Raw genomic sequence first — 20,716 nt, 5'->3', positions numbered from 1 at the left:
GTAATAAGTAGTGAATGTATTCGAAATTAAAAAATAAAATGTACAAAAATTGTCAGGAACTATAAGGGATCGCCTTAAAGAAGTTCACTACATTATGTAACTATTTCTGTGCTGCTTTTGTGACTTTCGGAAATTTTAAAATATTGCGAATTTTTTTGAAACGTACGCCTTTATGTATAAAAATTTCATATTTAATAATAATTTTGGATAATGTATAGGTATTTTAGTTGCTAATTTTAACTAATATCGTTCTTTTTGAGTGGGCAAAATGCGTTGTATTTTAACCAGACTAATCCGGAATTTGACTTGCATAGTCTTCTTTTTGTAGAAGTAGAATTAGCAAGTAGAAGGCGATATCTTTTTGTTTTTTACTTGCATTAATTTTCTCTATAAGTTCATATAAGAATGTGTTGAACAGTTAAGATTCAGATATTAGCGGATTTCAGTGTATTAATTTAAGAACGATGACTCGAATATGTTGTTGAGAGACTTATGAGAGATGCTGAAAGGATCGAATTGGTTTCGTTTTTTTAATTACGGCATTACACGATCAGCATGTCGACCAGTTTATCATTAGAATAAGCGTTTGAATACGCGTTCATCCTACTACCTCTGGAAACGGATCGTATATGAATGACTTCCAGCAGGATCGCTGTTTACGCAACCTTCCGTTCCATCTACCGCACGACTGCAAAGAGGAATCTTCCAGAACGTAAGGAATTCCATTCAGCGCCGCTGTCAGACGTGGCTGACGACTTCTGTACACCTGTTGTAGTACAACCTTTAAATAAAATGTTTTCTTTCCTATTAATGTGTTGCTGTTTCTGTTCTTTTTTTTTCTGTTTCTTTGCATCATAGCTCGCAACTACGGTACTTGCAATACTGCATTCCTATATGATTCCGAGTTGTGTCTGTAGCCCCTACACACCCTGCAAGTTTGTCAGTCTGGTAGCTAATCACCCTGTATATAACCATTACAACGCCTGCATACATAAAGTTCGTGATAAAGTGCAATTGCAATTACAATTGAACTGGTCGATATGCTGATCGTGTATGGAGCTGCGGAATGTAACGGGCACGCTGCTCGGCAGATGTACGAGGAACGTTACCTGAACAGGCGTGTTCCACATCACATGACCTTCGCAAGTTTTAACAGAAGGTTACGTGAGACTGGTTGTTTAACGAGAGCTACAATGAATCGGAAGCGAACAACGAGGACACCTGGCAATGAGGAGGCGGTCTTACGTCTGGCAGAAGACAATCCAAGTACGAGTACTCGAGCAATAGCGTTCAATTATTAGAGCGTCCAATTATTATAGCCTGAAGATTATCCACTTCGGAGGACTTTGCTACATGGCTCCTGCAACAGACGCAACTCATTTTCTGCATCCGTATTTTTCATGGATGAAGCATACTTCACACGTGAAGGAGCCTTCAATCAGCATAACGCCCATGTGTGGGCTTTGGAGAACCCTCATCGCACGCAATCACGTGCAGCTCAAGAGCGTTTCTCGGTTAACGTTTGGGCTGGCATTCTTGGAGACTACCTCATTGGACCATACCTTTCGCCCAGTCCTTTGGACGGTAGAGCATACCTGATCTTCTTGCAACAAGTTCTGACCGAACTTCTTGACGCAGCACATGTTCTTCCATCGTTGAGCAGCTTCATGTGGTGCCAGCATGACGGGGCTCCTCCACATTACATGACTGACGTTCGCCGACATCTCGACGTAACTTTTGGACGGCGGTGGATAAGTCAAGGTGGCCCAGTTCATTGGCCTGCCATATCACCGGACTTGCCATGCATGGATTTCTTTTCCTGGGGTCACATGAAATTTTCATCACCTCTCTGTCCATTAAATGACGACACCTCTACCGTCTGCTTTCCAGTACTTACCAGATGTTGCATTCCACAGAGGATAATGTTGCCTTTTCTCTTCTACTTTGCAACTTTTTTTCAAGAAAACTTCACTCAGGTTCTCCAATTTCGTCATGCCCTTCCTGGGAATTTTTAAGGAGCTGGAAAGAGCTAACTTTTATCTGTATGCCAGCATCCAAGTTCAAGTCTGGGGTCACATGAAGAGTCCAAGTCTGGGGTGTGCGAGACGTCCGTTCCTTCAGTTGAAGACCTCGTCGCTCGAATATCCGTTGCTGCCGGGAGGATACGTGAAATGCCAGAAATCTTCCAGAACGTAAGAGATACCATGCAACGCCGCTGTCAAGCCTGCCAGACGACTTCCGGTCGTAATTTATAACACCTGTTGTTGCACAACCTTTCAATAAAATGTTTTCTGTCCCATTTTTCTGTCTTTTTCTCTGCTTCTTTGCACCATAGCTCGCAGCTACGGCATTTGCGACCCTGTATTCGTATGTGACTCCTAGTCGTCTCTGTACCTCCTAAACACCCTGCAAGTTTGTCTGTTTAGTAGCGAATTACCCTGTATATGTAATTAATAAAACTTAATTAAAAATTTTAAAATAATTGTAAACAAGTATTTGTGATTGCACCGGAAAACAAAAAAATTCAAGATATGTCGCTATCGCTACTCACCAATATCGTTTCCTGACCTGCAGATTGAGAAACACTGCTACAGGTAGTGAATATGAATTATATCTGAAACAATTAGATAATAGTGAGCACTGAAGTGTGTGGATGCCAGATCTCAAAATTCGCATGCGTTGGTGGGGGATGGATAGGTTTTGGTTTGGTTTTGTTTGATTACGACAAAGCACGCGAAGGCTATCTGCGTAAGAGAAGGGTTACCTTTGTGGAGGACTTTCTAAGGGAAACTGGGTCGTATGCATGTTTACCGTGGGGAAAACCGCGAAAACGCCTGTGCAGCCAGCTCATTCTTCGGGATTTAAACCACAGACTGAACTCCCAGTGTTCAGCGCAGGTTATGTATAGAGGAATCCGTTTGCAACGGGCGAACAAAACACAATTAGCGGAAGTGAGCATTGAGATGCGCATTAGTTCTTAATTATTTATTTAACTTTCATTCATTTATTTTCTAAGACAGGAAGAGCATAAGCTGCTCGAAGAAATATGCTCACTTATTTTACAGTTAGTCAGGCAAGAAGAATTACAGAGTCGATTGCCTTCTATTTGTTAACGAATAATGCTCTCGAATATTTTAATAAAATTATGAAAATCTCATTCATTTATAATACAGATGTACTGGGCATTCATCTTTTATTGTATTGAGAAGGTCGTTTAATATTATCCGAATGAAGCAGAATGAATATTTTCAATAAGATGAAGTAACCAAATGTGGTTATGATTTATATGAACGTGAATTTTTATCACTTTTATTCGTTTTGAATATTTTTAAGTTATGGAAGAACATAATAATGAATAGAAATTGCGTTTTATTTATCATAATCATAGCATTTGGTTTACTCAAACAAACGCTATGATTTATTATATCAGTAATTGTTAATGAACTGATGTTGTAATAAAATATCGAAGCTCAAAATAATATTTTTTTTTTTTTTTAACCAATAAAATTGTGCAATATGCAGTATAAGTGTTCCCTTAATGCGTATGAGGTTGTATTTCATCCAGCAACCAGTACGTCCATTATTGAACCGTGATCAGAGGCTATGGATACTTATCAAAAGATATTATCTTCCTGAGATTAGTGTTAATACCTTTCACAACATAGTAGATGCATGGTGGACTCTTACGCACATCAGGCCAGATAAGCAAACGGCCGGTTAAGGAGAAGGGGGAAAAAACGTGTGTAATAATGGTTATAGTTATAAATTAAATTTAAAAATGATGTATTTAGCATTATGAATATATAGCTCTATAAAATGATGTATTGCGAACATGTGGTTGCTTATCTGTCTTCTATCATTTGTGTTGTCTGAAGCTATAGGAAAGACAAAAGTTTGATCAAAATTAGCGGCGCAGATGCTCCCATTAAGATGTGAATTCATATTACGATAGTACTTCTGTAGAATTGAAGAAAGAAAGAACTAAATCGGCACAACTGCTAACGTTTTGACAGTAGCTATGTCTTTAACATCTGTCTCAATATACAAATTATTATATATATATCTAAGCCGACCGTACTCCCCTTTTAAATAAGACAGTACTGTTTTCTTTTTCCACGACATCTAGCTGTTTTATCGTTTTGATGAAAATGGTAGCTTTATTCGTTTCTAAAGTTAAATCGTTGGTAGCAAGAGAAAGTCCGCCGGCGCAGAAATCAATTACAGAGTCTTTAAATACATCTGTAGTAACAATAAGTCATATACACTCATTTCCAAACGTTAAGCACAAAGATGTAAAATGCAAAAAAAATCAACAAATACTGCTTTGATTCGGACAAAATTCGGCAGGAAAGTAGCGTATATATTTATGCATAGAACAAAATCAATAATTATATACAGAAATGAAAACAATATTAAATTTTTGTAAGTTATCAGATAATGACATACTGGAAACTTAAACAGAATTATGTATAAAGTGAAAATAAACAGTATAAAATGAAAAAAAAAAAAAAGGACATTAATAGGGTATGTGATCCCCTCCCCCCATCATCTGTATACAAAGTTTACACCTTGTGACCATGCTTTCAATTAGGTGGTCAATCACCGCAGTATTAAGCAATCGCCATTCTTCTTTAGAGTAGTTTCCAGTTCAATAAGAGTGGCTGGAGGTGGGAAACGTGAAGATACAGCACGGCCGAGAGCATCCCAAAGATTTTCAATGGGATTAAGGTCGGGCGAATATGCTGGCCATGCCATATGCGCAATTCCTTCACTCTCCAGGTAGTCATCGACGATGTCAGCTCTTATGGGAACGTGCGTTATCGTCCATTAAAACAAACGTAGGGCCAACTGCTGCAGCGTACAATCTCACAATGGGTTCTAGGACTTCATCTCGATACCGGACAGCCGTCAAAGAAACCCCGTTTAAAGATGTGCAGGTCGGTGCGGTATCCTAATGAAATCCCTGGTATCCTAATGAAAACACCATAATGCCTCCGCCTCGGAATGCGTGATGTTCGGTGATGTTTTGGGACTGATTGCGTGTTCGTTGTTCACGCCATATCCTTATACGCTTGTCATCTGGCTCCAGAGCAAATCTTGACTCATCAGTAAACATGACATTCCGTCAGACACATTCCAATTGACATGCTCCTGGCACCACTGTAATCGTGCCCCTCTTGATTGGACGGATAGAGGAACACAAACTCGATGTACCCAGGCGTACAGTCCACTCATATGTAATCTTCGGCGCACAGTAGCTGCAGATATCGCCTTACCAATGGACGCTGTAATCATAGATGTCACATGTGTGGAGGTCGCTCTGCGATTCCGCTTGGCTACAATAACAATATATCGATCTTCCGCGGGGGTTGTAACCCTTGGGCGACCGGCAACGGGCCTTCGGGAAACTGTCTGTATGGTTTGGAATTGTTTCCATAAACGTGAAATTACAGAATGATGAACGCCGAAGAAAAGAGTAACATCTGTGATCATCTGTGATCAACTGAGATTCTGAGCGCTGGCGCCTCACAGCACGCCAGCGCTCAGAATCTTCCATTCGTCTTCTGGAAGTGATAGAAACACGTTATGTCTTGAAAACAAATTGTACGAAAGTTTTAAACACCTTCTATCAGCACTTACAATCAACTTCTGTAACCCTTCATAAAGCTGGCTTCTTATAAAACTGCCTTTTTTGCGTATTTCTTGACATGAAAGCGCGATTGGCTGTTACCTAACATATTTGCATACTTCCATCTATCTCTGCAGGGAATTGCATCTTCTTCAATTATGATTGGCTTCCGGAAATTAGCATTTTCCTCTCCTTGCTTAACTTTCGGAGGTGAGTGTAATAAACCAAGATTTACAGTTTTAAAAAGGTTTTATTTAATAGGTAAACTTGCAATCGCGTACCAATATTACGAATGCCAGGATAATTATGGAGTTCTATTTTGCGATAGTATTGGTATCTGCTGTAAACAGAGAATTATAAAAATCATGTGGCACTTGAATGCTTCCAAAAAAAAAAAAAAAAAAAAAGAGAATTGTCTGAAACCCAGCTATAGAATTTTCCTGACATGAGCGAAAGTCGCCGTGATTTTTCACGATATTTTTGCTATATTATAGATAATTTATTTTTTCTTGAAATCCAAGAAATAACAACTTATTGAAAGAATATTTTATTTTATGTATTGCCAATGAAGCATTAGTACATTGAAAGCTATCCTAAAGTTTGGTACGTAACTGTGTTGAAGTGTAAATAATTCGGTTTGGAAAATCCAAAATACCGTGTATGATATCTTCTTCAGAGAAGTATTCATAGTACAAAACGGCTAAGTAAAGTTTCACTTGTGAGAGTATGTAAATTTTGATATGGTTTCTGCTACTGGAAAGTAATGGTAAAGTCACCATTTTTATGTTATGCAGCATTTTCTTGTACTTTTTTTTTTAATCATAATTAATCCTGATTTCGCGTGCGCTATCCCAGTGTCGCATTTTTGTCTCATTGAAATGTGGTCTGTTTGCACTTACATATTTTTTTTTAATTATGTAATTTTAGTTAAAGTTCACAGAAAACATTTAAAATAATTTTGGCTACCTATTATAAATAAAATCGCGGGGCCCCCTTGTAAGAATTGGACGAGGAAGAAACAGAGGAAATAATTGCGTGGGAATAATATTATGTAAGACTGATAAATTCAGTTCAATTTAAATGCTTTTTGACTATTTTGTATTTAAATACATGAGTGTTAGCAGTCGCACGATTTAATTTTTAGTCTCATATGACAAAGAATATTAAAATTGTTAAAATATGTATTTTGTTTTAATTTTATAGCGAATTTAAATAAAAAAGTTTGTCTTTCTGTGTTTTGCAATACATGTATTGAAAAATCATTTACTAAAAAGATAACTTTCTGCATCATCTATAATTTATCAGCGTGTTAAAAAAATAAATAAGTAAAATTTCCTATGGGACCAAGACGCGTTAAATTGTATCGAGTGCTTTATTTTATCGTAGGGAAATTAAAAATTGCAATTTAAATGTTTATATACGATAAAAATGTTCAAAAAATAAATTGCGTAAAATAATTCATTGAGATATGTTTTCTGTCTGTGCGGTTGAATGACGGAAATATGGCAAGCTTTCTGTGCCAAGCGCCAACGCGGTGTTGCGGCCCCCAGTGAGTGAGACTTAACTACAAGGGGGAAAAAATCGTTTTCCCCCTCGCTCCTCTGAGCCCTTTAATTCAAGCTACAAAGCAGCATTTTCTCCTCACGCTTTCTCTCTTCAGTTCATCTGACAGGTTTCAAAAATGCGGCTATGCTGAAATGGGCGGTCATCCGCCGGGATGAACCCTTAGATAATAGGTACCGTTATTAATAATAATATTTTGATTTTATTCTTTTGCCTGGTTGGATTATTTTATTATTATTATTATGGATGGAATTTATAATTTTATCTTCCAAATTTTATCTTTCTCTAGACTTGCATATTAATATAACGTTTCGAATTTAGATTTTGGATTTCAAGAAATGTACTTCATTCATTCTTTCTGTATTTTTTTAATTTAGATTTTGCAATAGGTTAGGCCTCCTTTTTTTTTAAAGGAAAACTGGAGAATATTTTTTAGATTATACCTGATTTTTGAAAAAATATTATTATTATTTATCAGCAGCCAGTTTAAATCACACTTATGTTATTAAATTTGATTTAAACTTCCTGCCTTATCAAGTAAATTTTTTTTTATGTTGGTAACAACTGAAAATAAGAATATTAGTAAAAAGTGAAATCATTGACAAAATATTATGATTAATAAGAATTTTAATCAAAAAATTCTAAATATTACGCTAAAATGAATTTTTTTACTTCCCTCCCCCCCAGATAAAATGTGTTAGTAATGTTGTGTATTTGTGAAATTATATTTCAGAATTTTTTGATCTCAAAATAAGTATTCTCATATAAGAAGCAATTAATATAATATGGTAATTCTAATAGTAAATATAGTTTAAGATGTATTTATTTACATTATATGCAACTAAAATTATAACACGCTAGTGGTAAATAAAATGTGAAACAAGTAATTATCTATATATCTGTGCATACACAATGTTACATTTACAAATAATGGTAAAATAGGAAAAGTGTGAGGTTAATCATTTACTTTTGGACTTGCTCTTGGCATTATTCTGTGGAAACATGTTTACTCTTATGAATGATTTTTTTTTTAAATATAACTTATTTTTGATTTGCACTGCTAATCAACTATTATTTATGTTAATTTTTCAGGGGTTTTCCATCCGTCATAAAGAATCATGACTATTATAATGATGAAATTTACCGAAACTTAGAAGAAATTGCAAAGTAAGATATTTTAGTCTTATCAAATTATTTCCTTATTTTTATTATTACACAGTTTATTCCATAAGGCTTTCCTTATTTTTTGTATATTATTTTTGGGTGTATTTATTTATATAACAGATGTTGACAATTTGAGACATTTGCTAAAATTTAATTATATTATTATTATTCTAATTAATATTAGTAGCAGTTAAATAATGATGAATTTCCTTCTACTAGACATTATACTTCTCTGATATGATACAGCCTTTTATAATTTTATAAAAAAATTTAAATAATGTTTTTTAATGATATTGAGATTCATTTAATGCCAATGTTGGTTTTAAAACTCATACTGACTTTGAATTTTCTGGCAGTTCTCAGAAATCTGTACCTACTTAGCAGAAAGTCCAAGTGACTATCATTGTCTTCTGTTTCAACTTTAACAATTTTGTCATGCCCCTTGCAGATGATACTGTCTTCAGCTGCATTAATAGCGTTGTTAAGCAAAATTGATTACTTTGGGCTTAAAATTAGCATGCTACTCTTTTCTATCCAAGCATCTTTCAGTATAAGTAGAAATGAAGAATTGCCTTTTACCCATAAAAGAGGTCATTTGAGTGAAAAAGTCTTATGATTGCTAGACTTGCTTTAGAATGGTTACTATAACTGAGAACTTAAGTAAAATTCATTGCACTATTTTCAAAGGGCCAAATGATTCCTGGAGTTGAGAAAATTAACTAAAAAAAAAAAAAAAAAAAAACTATTGACACTAAATACCCTTTTATGCTATAATAATCTCTTATTTTTCAAATGGATGCTGAATGCTTATTCATCTTCAGCTCATCTGATAGGTCTGCCTAAATTAGATGCCCAAGTATTTGCACTTTTGATGATGTATACAAGGCTAGATTTATGATTGAATGATTTTAAATTATACTCTACATCGGTTTTCAATTTGGGCTCATTTTTTATAGCAAAATCTTACTTTCAATTTACTTATGGGTCTGTTTATATTCTTGAATATATGGTAACAATTTAAAATAGATTGAAAGTTTTTTTTTTTTTTTTTTTTTTTTTTTTTTAAAGAAAATCTGTATTTATAATAGTGCTGTCTAAGCATGTGAAGCAAGCATGGTACTATAAACTTTCCAATTAAACAAAATTATTCTTCATTATTATAGCTTTTTAATTCACTTTTGCATTTTTATTTTATTTAAAATACAATTTGTTTTCTGAACTTTCTGCCTAGTGTACTACTTTTGTCATTTGCTGAAATTTTCATTTATGTCAGTTGATATTTTAGTAATTAAGGCTATACAACGTCAGAATTTTTTTATTTTCTTTATCTCTACTTTTTAATTCCATAGTATATGATGGTACTCTTTAATTGTGTAGTTTTGCATGATTATACACTCTATTTGTTTAGTGTTTGTACTGTTGTATAATTGTAATCTTAGCTTTTATCAGTACCATAAAAGCAGTTTTAACACATTTATGTAGTTTTCAATGAATATTACAAATGAAAAGTTTGAGCAAAAATGGTACTTTATAGAATACATTAAAATAAAACTGATTGATTTGCTTGTATCTTCATAAGTTATAGTTTTCTTTTTCTTCTCAGAAATTTTTCTTGATATGCAATTAATGCATTCTGATTTTTAGGAAAATATGTAATAAGTTTCTGCTTCCATTAGTATTTAAAACAAAGCTGCCATTTGATTTCTTTGGTGGCTTTTTCAGCTTGAAAAATTACACTGGTGTCTGAAATTATATTTACATGCTTAAAAATAATGATATTTCTTAAAATAACTGATCAATCTGATATATTTCTTCAGTGAACGATCAGAAGGTAAACTATCATTATCCATTTTATTATAATCAGTTTGTAGTGAAAACGTGAAAATTTTTTTTGTGGCAAATACAAAGCAAATTTCTATATAACGTTAATTCACAGATTGATTTTGTGTTTACAGATTTAAAATAATTTTTTATTTACACCATACTGTTATTTGATTGAATTTTTGAAGCAAAGACCTGTTGGCAATTTATAAATAGGATGGGTAGTTATGAACTGGTAGATATTTTAAGGCAGGCATTCTATGCCATCTGGAAACAGTTCAAAGATTCAGAAACTCTTACTAAAAATCCAGTTATTGTCATAAGGAAAGGCCACTTCTCAAGGTATTTTATATCTAACTAGAAAGTGTTTTATTAACCACTGAACACACACACACAAAAAGCCCATATGAATTGTTGCACTGAATATCAAAATTGGAATCTACAATATTAGCTTGCATTCTCTGAGTGAAAGGTAAAGTCTTAGTTTAACATCTTATTTTGAACATTTAAATATCAAGAAGAAACCAGGAAATGAAATACTCCTACCAGTGTTAGGGAATATATCCATATTAGAATGGGAAATAATAATGCATATTTATGATAACAGGAGAACATCCCGATGAGGGCAACCCAAGAGTTTCCAATCCTCTACCACCTTCCACCCAAGAGAACTTTGTCTCACCATGTGTTTTAAGTGTCCCTTTTGTCTCATGATGTATTTTAAGTGTCCCTCTGTTACATAAACATTATATACAGTCAAAAGTCGTTAATCCGGACTCGTCGGGACTTCGGCGATTCCAAATTATCGATTTTTCCGTATTATAGATCATCAGTTTAAATCTCGTAAAATGGCATGCAGAAATTCTAAAATTAAAAATATGAAACCGTAATTTATGAAATAAAGAACAATTATGATCTAAAGGGTATCAAAATTTGCAAAAAGAAAAAGCTTAATATTTATTTGTTTACTTCATTAAACATTTCTTTCAATGTAAGTTGTTTAAGTTTTGCTCCGTTTCATGTGATAATACTTTCTCTTTAATTCTATTAAACAGACATAATTTCTTGTTCAGTTACAAAGTTCCGCTGTTCAAGTCCTATAATTGCTGTGTCGAGAACACCGACTAATTTGTCAATCAAAATTTTTTCGTTTTCAATAACCTCTGTCACTTTCTTTGCTATCGGAAGCGAATTATAATGACGAGGAACTTGTTTTAAATCATATCAAAGACGGAGCATATCGAGATGAAATACTACATTTGGTAAGGAATTATAAGCCAAATAAAATAAAAACATCTGCTCTGAAGATAAGGATAGTGCTGATAGATCAACTTCCAATTCATTACGCGCCCGCCGCCGCGTTCCCCCCGCCGAGCAGCCTGAAATTGATAAACAGATTTCGGATTTCAAAACATACTTTCGCTTTAGATCCTTTACATATTAACAAATATATATCGCAAATTCTATTTGATATAATCGAAAGTTTAAGCTTACTTTTATAAAATTGCTCTTACAGTCTGCAAAAAATAATAAGCCGGATCCAATTCGAAAATTAAGGAACAATGCAATCATCAACATTAACTGAAATAGATAATTATATAATTTTAGCTTATACGTCCATTATACATAAAACGCGCACGCGAAAACATATTCTGCACTTGCGCACACTCATATGTGCAGTCGTAAAAGGTCTTACGCGCACGCATAAACGCCTATGCGCATGTGCAGAAAGTTTTTAGTTTTGAGGTCCGGATTATAGATCATTCCGAATTATGGGTGTCCGAATTAACGACTTTTGACTGTACTTGCATCCTTACCTTCTCTGTGATTTGAACACAGGCCCATTGATAATGCAGTGAGCACTACTAACTACTGTACGGGCTAAGTGGCATTTAAAAAGTACATGCAGATGGAAAATCTACATTGAACAAATCTAGTTAATGAATTTCTTAATTAATTGACACTGAGCATAAGTGGGCACTAAATCTTCTGATTTTAATCCTGTAGAAAGTTTATAGGACATCTTTGGGAGTGGATTGCATGGAAAAAATACTTCTTTTAGAAATCGCTATGTTTTGAAGAGAATTATTATCCAAAATTGTTATTAATGATATTATTAAGAATCTGAAATCACATTATTATAAGTTGTAGGCATATGAGATATCATGTTCCTTAATGTCAAAATTCTACAATTCTTTCTGAGGTATTAGCTTTTCTCTAAAATTCTGCTGTAACTAATTACATAAATTTTGTTTATTTCATGATATAATTTTGTGTACTGTGCATTTACATTTGATTTTTCAGTTTATATTTGTGTCGTGGTGTTGTGCATCACTTCAAAAATTTCATTCAGTTTTAATGCTATAGTTTTTGAGAAATCAATGTTTTTATGCATGTAAAGATGATAGTTTTGGACATCTGTGTATTTCCCACCTAGTAATTATGAATTAAAAACCAACAAGTTTTTCATTTTGGTATGTATTTATTAGTTAGAAAAGTTTAACAATAACTTTATATGTGACCCTGTAGCCACAATGAAGAAGATACAATGGTTCCTCTTGAATTTCCTATTAGTCCTCGCAGAAGTAAAGAGGAAGACATTTATGAGGATCTTTGCTATGTTACTCTTAGGATGCGTGAGGTATCTTAGTTACAGTGGTGAATCACTTAAGCATGGTTTACTGCATGGCTGTAGTTGCTGAGAAATAATCTTGTTCACATGTTGTGCTTTCAATCCCAGTTTGCCCCCCCCCAAAATTTAGATTTTATAAAAAAATTATTTTATAAAATTCTCATGGAATACAAGCCAACATTTGTGCAACTGGCTGCCAATTTTTACCTCTGCTATATAGTACTTATTTAAGCGAAAGAGGCTTTGTAAGAACCCCTTGGGGTTATATTATGATTTAAACTATCTTTCACATTTGTTTTTGCATTTGTCTTTCTTTTATTTGCTGTGCTTTTATTGCATGACAAAATGTACTCACTTTACTTTTAGGCTGTTTTAAAATTATTTTGAATCTGCATGGTATTGTATTTGGTTAATATGCTTGTGGTGCATGATTCTTTACTCTGCAGTGAAGCTGATTTCGCGAGAAATGTGGAACAGCCGTATACACTAACTAATGAAGATGGTGAGGAAGCGTATGATGTTTACGAAGATATTGTTCAGTACAAACCCTCAAAGGTATTTTTATGAGCATATTCATGAATTTTTCCCTTAATTTATGAATTTGGAAATAATTTCTAAACATTTTTAAACAAACATAAAATTTTATAGTTCAGGTATGATATTTAGGAAGAATAAAATAGTACTTTAAAAGTGTTGCACTGTTTATAATACACAATACATATACAAAGTATCAGCATTAATTTGTTAATGATTTTCAGCCAAACCATAATCATATAATAAACCTGTCAAACAATAACTGGTGGCATTTATTGCTATGACATCTCAGCTTGCTAAAATATTGTCTACTTGCAGACAGAACATTCTATGCAGCAAGTCATTTGCTCAGATCAAGGAGCATGTCACAGATTTTAAATCTGAATAGTTGTAAGTCTTTGCTTTAAAATGGAAAAAATACTAATGGAGACATTTGAAATGTTGTAGAAGGCATATAGGAATTGAATATGAATATTAACATGATTCAGTGTTTTTCTTTGGTCATGAGTGATTTGATGGTGGATGCAAAGATGATAATGAACCCTGGAGTAATCACTTTGAGCAGTCTTTAATAGATGAGAACATCATATAAGTTCAAAAGCATTGCTAAAAAATTCTCACCTGTCTCTTTGAATGATAGTCAATGAGCTTAATATCAGTAAAGATCTTTAAAAATTTATGGCACAGTGATCACGCATTAGCTGCAGAACTGGAAGAAAATCAAATTTTGCATGTCATGATTTGACCCAAATAGCTAACATTAATATTGACTTTTTGAAACAAATTGTAACTGGAGATGAAAGTTGGTGCTTTGTTTATAATCCTAAGACACGGTGAAAATCATTTGCTAAGATTGGGGAGAGTTCACTAAGGCTATAGAAACTTCGCTTTTGGAAATTTGGAGTAAAGACTATGTTAGTGAACTCTTGATTGGAAAGGGATAATTCATGAGGAATTTGTTCCTGAGAGATTTAAAGTATATAAAATTCTGTATTTTGTAAAGGTGGGATGTAGGAACTTTTGAAGAGGATTTAATGCATTAGATCTGAAAATTTCAAGTGAATAATTGTTTTTACTGCACCACATCATATAGTTCTATTCTCGTCAAGCAGTTTCTAGCAAATAAAAATATTGTGATTCTTGACTCTTCCTTTATTTACCTGAATTTGACATCTGCAAATTAATTCCCTTTCTCTAAAGTAAAATTTCTCCTCAGAGATCATTATTTTAATGACACTGAAGAAATTTAAAATGCTGTAAGAAACTTAACAATATTACAATAGAGGAGTTCTACAGAAAAAATTGGACAGCTGTGTAAACATGCCAGGCATTGTATACACATACAGGGATTTCTTATTGAAAGCTAAGAAGTACACTGAATTTTTAAACTTTTGATTTTGCACAAATTTTGTAGCTCTAAAATTTCGTTGATATGCTGTGTATGTAATTAATTTCTTTTGCAGTGCTCAATTCTGAGATTTTCATGGAAATAACTGAAAGGCTTATTTCATTAAAATTGTTACTGCAGTTATATAGTTTCATTAGCTCTTCTTATATTATTTTAATGTAAAATATTTGTTCTTAAGCATCTGTGCATGGGCATGGCTGCATTATGCTTTCTGCAAATGCTTGGAATCCTGTTTATTATTGTAAATTTTTGTTTTCTGTGTGGTTACTGTGTATTCAGTTGTGTTCACAGTTAATTTAATTATTTCAAAACTGTGTAGTGTTGCTTTAAAAGTTTTGTTATTCAGAAATGTTAATTTAAGAAGATGCAATTCATCATTGTATGATAAATCTTTAACTATTTTTGATTAATTGATTAAAAAGATAAAATTTTGAATAGTAAATGATTTTGAGAAGCAGTTCACATTTACTGTTAACTTTTGTTATATGTAATCTTTTAATTTGTCTCATTTTTGAAGCAGGTGTATGTGCAATGATAATGCCATAATATGTTGGGAAAAGAAAAGTTTTGAATTGGTAATAGTCACTGTAACCTAAAAATTTTTCTCTTGTAAGGGTATTTTCTTTTGAAATTTAAGGATATTGTATAAACCTTTTGCTTAAAAAAAGGTACTTTTACAGAATATGCCTCTCTCTCTTTTTTTTAAGCTTTTGAAATGGATATAAAACTTTTCATATAAGCTATTTTTTCTAAAGTTTCAATGTTACTTTTTCCATGCTTTAAATTAATAAATGTGAAACCAGATTCTCAAGTTCTCTAAACTCCCAACATGAAAACTGTTATCTTGGATATGTAATGCATCTTAGAACAAAAATCTGCCTTATTGTTTGAAGTTATTTAAAAATTTGCAAACTTTCTTTCTTATTGTACATACAATTTTAGAAACAATATTTGCATTTTAATTATTGTAGGGTTTTATTATGTAGATTGCTTTTCATGGACTTGTTTTTATTAAGTGAAACAAGTGAATATGAACCACCACAACAGCTACAAATGCAGTATCATTTTAAGCTAGCATTTAAATCTGAAAGTGGTACTCTGATTTAAAAAGCTGAAATATGTGGATAATATTAGAAAAGGCCCCCTCTTCCAATATGATCCACATATTTTAACACGCTGAGCGCCATGCGTATATTTTAGGCAATTCCGTTCAGGCCATGCGCTTCGCTTAAAAGCGCTGGTATTGTAGGGCCAGTGATTCGTATCGCGGTAGAAGATAGCAACAAGATGTGAAAAAGAAGACATTCCATCGAACAAAAATGCAAGAATATCTAGAAAACGACAACATAAACTTCGAAGGAAACCGGGAAAAGCCTCTGAAGTATGAAAATATTGTAAATTATGTTATGATAAAAATGCAACAGAAGCTGGTAGAGCATTGGCCAGAAAAAAAGACTAAAAGAGTGTTGTCACATTTTGTAATAGCTGTAATGGAGAACTGTTTTTATGTTTACTGTATTTCAATGAAATCCAATGAATCAAAATCAAGTCATGAATCAAAATTAAGTAAATTTAAAATAAATTTTGTGTAATTTCATAAAACAGTGTAAATTTTATAGTTATATATGTCATGTAACACGCTGTCAGCCAGCGGCGGTCAACGTGGCCTGAACGAAAAGGTCTAGTGTCAGCCACAAATGGCTGACGCGACCTAAACGGAAAGTTTAGTGCAGCCACAGATGGCTAAACGGAAAATCTAGTGTCAGCCAAGGATAGCTGATGCACCCTAAACGGAAAATCTAGTGTCAGCCACAGGTGTCTGACACGCCCTAAACGAAAATTCTAGTGTCGGCCACAGATGGCTCACGCGGCCTAAACGGAAAATCTAGTGTCAGCCACAGATGGCTCACGTGGTCTAAACGGAAAATCTAGTGTCAGCCGCAGATGGCTGACGCGGCCTAAATGGAAAATCTAGTGTCAGCCACAGATGGCCGACGTGGCGCTCAATGTGTTAAATTTACTTGGGATTGAAATTGTGAGCAATGCAGTTATATCTAATCTTCTATATTTAGCTACCATTTCATGGTTGAGTTGCACAAATCATTCATGAAAAAGGCTTTATTTATTATCCCTATGTAAGACAGGATGATTATCTAGGTTTAAAATCTTAAATTACCTTGGCTTTGTAACTTTCTGTATGACAAGAGGTTTGTGTTTGCTTTATCATCTTTTTTCATGCAAAATAAAAATGATTATTTATTATTTACCATGTTTTGCTCCCTTATATTATTTACTTTTTAGAGCAGAAGTTTTAAAAACATATATATTCTCATAAGATCATTGCCATTTGCAACTATTTGTCTTTGGTAATTGTGTCTGTTTTGCTTTTCCTGAAATAATCTTACGAACTGTTTCATGGAAATTTTTAAATATTTGTAACCTGTTTATACTAGAATCACAGTTTTCATCCTTTATTTGTGATCTTAAATCTCAAACTTTGGATTGAAATTAAATAAATAAATTAAAATAAAAAAAAGCACAAAGGATCAATGTCAGCTGTAATTATCAAGGACTTTCTCAAGAAATAGAAATTAGACTTATTTTGCTTTTATAAAGTAAGTAAAATTTATTTAATTAGAAGCAGGAAAAGATTCAGGTCATCTTAAACACTGACATCTCAATAAGCTGAAATGAATGGAGTGGCTGATCTATTATTTAAGGGTAATACCATGGATTACATGAGGACTATTTTGAGAAAAGGTTCACTGATTTAAAAAAAAAAAAAAAAAAAAAAAAAAAAGCGTTTATACCATTTTAAATGAATCATTAAAATCTAAGGAAGCTGTGCAAGGTCATGGATGTTTGTCCTTCAGGAATTCTTCCAAAAGAATGGGTTCTCACCCTGAAGAAGAATAGGGACTTGTGTGTGATTGCTCTCAAACTCAATAGAGTTTTATTTCATATCTATGCAAAAATAAAGTTGCTGTTTTAAATTCCATTAAATGCTTATAAGGTATTGTTTTTTCTTATGTTCATGTTAATTGTCATGAGAATGACACATGTATTTAATGTATTAAAAAAATTTATGCATAAAATTTTTTAACTAATCTAAATGAAAACGTGGTATCTGGAATTATGAATAGTTTTCAGAAAGTGATTTTAAGTACGTAATGAGTTTTCTGTATTAAATGTTATAAATGATAACAGCGGTAAAAGACTTCAAACTTAATTTAAAAAAAATACTGCATTCAATTTTTTTTTTTACATTAATATGTAAAAAAGTGAAAATAAATTTCAGGTATTGTGAATTAAATGAAATTACAATTTGATCATTTGATTTCCATGTTGTAATGTTACATTATTAGAACATATTTAATTACAAGGGAGTTTCTTTTTTGTGAATGCTGATTTTAAAAGCCATATTTCAGAAAATAATGTTCTGAATAGCTTGTAAATTCTTTGTATAGAGTAGTAAATTTTATGTACTTCTCAAATTATGAATAATAACACTTATTGTGTTTCCATTAATTTCAGGTGTCTGCATCTCAGACTGTGCATCCTGTAGAAAAAAGGGATTACTGTATAAAAGAGTTGATTGAAACAGAAAAAAATTATATTGAAGCTCTGAATATGATTATAAAGGTACTGGTTATGTGCTTCATATTTGACACTTTATAAGTTATCACTAATGAATTAATATTAAGAGTTATTATTATTTGTATTATTTCTAGCATTTCATGAGGCCTCTGAAGTCAGTATTAACAACTGATGTACGAAAAGTGATATTTATGAATATAAAGGTATGTTCTTTGTTTATTTTTACTTAATATTTAATTTTTAGATGAATTATGTATAATTTTGTTAATTTTTCAATATTTGATTTTACTTTTAGGAACTGGCCGAAATTCATACAGGTTTTCACAGTGAATTATATAAAGCATGTACCTCTAGCCATTATAAAATCAGTGAATGTTTTCTTCACTGGAAGGACAAATTTATTGTCTATGGTGAATATTGCTCTAATTTACCTGCTGCACAAGAACGTGTCGAAGACCTTTGCAATAAAAGTGAAGTTGTAAATCAAGCTATTTTAGTAAGATTATTAATGAATACATACATAAAATTCTTCCATTATTTTTAGAAATTAACTTTTGGAGTTTTAGAAAGCTTTGAAAATCTCAAGCTGCATTAGTATGATTTTTATTTTGAATTCATTCTGTTATTAAGTTTAATGCCTCTGATCCTTGAATTATTAGATATGCAGAGTTAATACAGCAGCAATGATGATTTTAGCAGATGGCACCTAACCCAAGTTTAGCACTGTAGCAGTAGCTATGCTCTATTATTAGCCAAGGTGTTAAAGATTGAATACTGGTATAATGGCTTCCCGTTAAAAGTCATTAATCCTTAGTCACATCCTTAGACTTATAACTAACTAAGCTGGACATAGGCAAAGCAAACTTTTCCAGTAAGAAATAAAGGGAATATAATTCATTCATTCTTATAAAAAATCCTGTTGTATTTATTATCACATTGTTTGACACTAAAATACAAATTCAGTGGGTGAAATACATACTGCACATGAATGAAAATTTATCAGTTTTATTTACCTCTTTTTTGTCTGTTTTCTTCTGTCAGATCCCTACTTGAGGATTGCCAAATCTGGCATTTACAAAAAATCTTCCAAAGGTTTTTAGCTCTTGATTATCCGTAGGATGTTTTGGAAATGTGATATTGTTAAGTCATCTCAGGCTATGCTGTTAAGGTTTGATTGAGCTTTGTTGGGATTTAAATTCTCTAGAAATTTTTTGACGTCCATCCATTTAATAAAGACTTTTCTTTTTCACCAATGAAATAGGGGCTTCCTCCTTGTCCTCTGAACCTGATGAGAGTGGACCTATCTTGTGCTCCTTCTTCTCAAGTTCCTGCAGATCCTCAATGGTCAGCATATCTTTGTGTCCCTCTACAACTTCTTCACATCATTATCAGACCCAAGTAATTACCAAGAGTGGGAATATTCTCAATTATCAGTGCAACCTCAAGAGTCAAACTCATTTCAAACATGTTGACCATTCCAGACCATTGAAAATCTTGTTTGGGAAACAAAACCCAACCTTTACACATTCTCCAAACTGTTTAAATAAATCATCGTAGTGGCATCTTTATCAGCATTGGCTCTCTTCATGTCTCACAACACTCTCCATGTCTCACAACACAAATGCAATTAATGATTTTAAAATTACCAAATCAGCCATAGCTGGTCTGAAACATTTCACCAACTTCATTTGTTCCTGCCTTGTTTTTCAAAATATCCTGTGGTATTGGTTTTGCCTTTTCGCAGGTTATCAAAATCTGATAAGTGATCACAAGCACAATATTTTTCTGTTATCCAGATTAACTCTTTCGCATCGAAGTCGCCCGTAACGCCCGTTCATTCAGGCAACGGCAAACCACCCCAACGCCTCGTTTATTTTCTACCTAGTTCTTTCCCCTCCATGTTAGTGTATAGCTCATTGGTTTCACGAGTTGTTAAAAGACATGTCAATCATTCTTTTGAAGCAAATAAAGGAGAAATACGGAAAGCTATTGACGTTCGCAGGTGCAATCCGGCTCTAAAGTGAAACTGCACACAATGGATGAAATAGCAGGGGGAAAGGAAAACTATTCCAAGACAAATTCGTAAACACGGGCGTTTTCGATGTTTGTAGAAAACAGATTTGGTCGTCTCTCGATGCGAAAGAGTTAAAAGGATTTCTTAACATGCTGTAATGTCTCTGATCTTTGTTTGGATATTGCTTTCAATAATGTTTTTAATTATGACATTGCTTAAAAAACAACATATTGATTTTTGAAGTTAGTATTTTGCTCTTTCATATTTAATAGTGAAATATATTTTAAAAACATGTCTATCATACAATGACTTTATAGAATACTGGCAAGTATTATCTTAAGTTTGAAAGCTGAA

At 33.0% G+C, this 20,716-nt stretch overlaps 1 protein-coding gene across 6 annotated transcripts in view; it reads left to right on the top strand.

The window, feature by feature from the left end:
- The window catches only part of LOC118189618 (protein vav-like), a 111,495-nt gene that overhangs the window by 30,180 nt on the left and 60,599 nt on the right, over positions 1-20,716 (top strand). For 3 of the 6 annotated variants that reach the window (XM_085824263.1, XM_035360269.2, XM_035360267.2), the window contains exons 4-8: positions 8,285-8,359; positions 12,707-12,818; positions 18,286-18,393; positions 18,483-18,551; positions 18,644-18,844. In XM_085824263.1, the coding sequence (XP_085680389.1) occupies positions 8,285-8,359; positions 12,707-12,818; positions 18,286-18,393; positions 18,483-18,551; positions 18,644-18,844 (565 nt within the window). Of the gene's footprint in view, positions 1-7,260; positions 7,366-8,284; positions 8,360-12,706; positions 12,819-13,255; positions 13,365-18,285; positions 18,394-18,482; positions 18,552-18,643; positions 18,845-20,716 lie in introns of those variants that run through there. The other 3 variants (XM_035360271.2, XM_035360272.2, XM_035360268.2) reach the window with 3 other exon arrangements.

This window comes from Stegodyphus dumicola, chromosome 9 (assembly GCF_044657685.1).
Source record: "Stegodyphus dumicola isolate Sdum_Otavi_A_Nest chromosome 9, ASM4465768v1".
NCBI classification, from domain to species: Eukaryota; Metazoa; Arthropoda; class Arachnida; order Araneae; family Eresidae; genus Stegodyphus; species Stegodyphus dumicola.
Note: the sequence above shows the minus strand (reverse complement) of the source record. Positions and strands in the feature narration are given on the sequence as shown.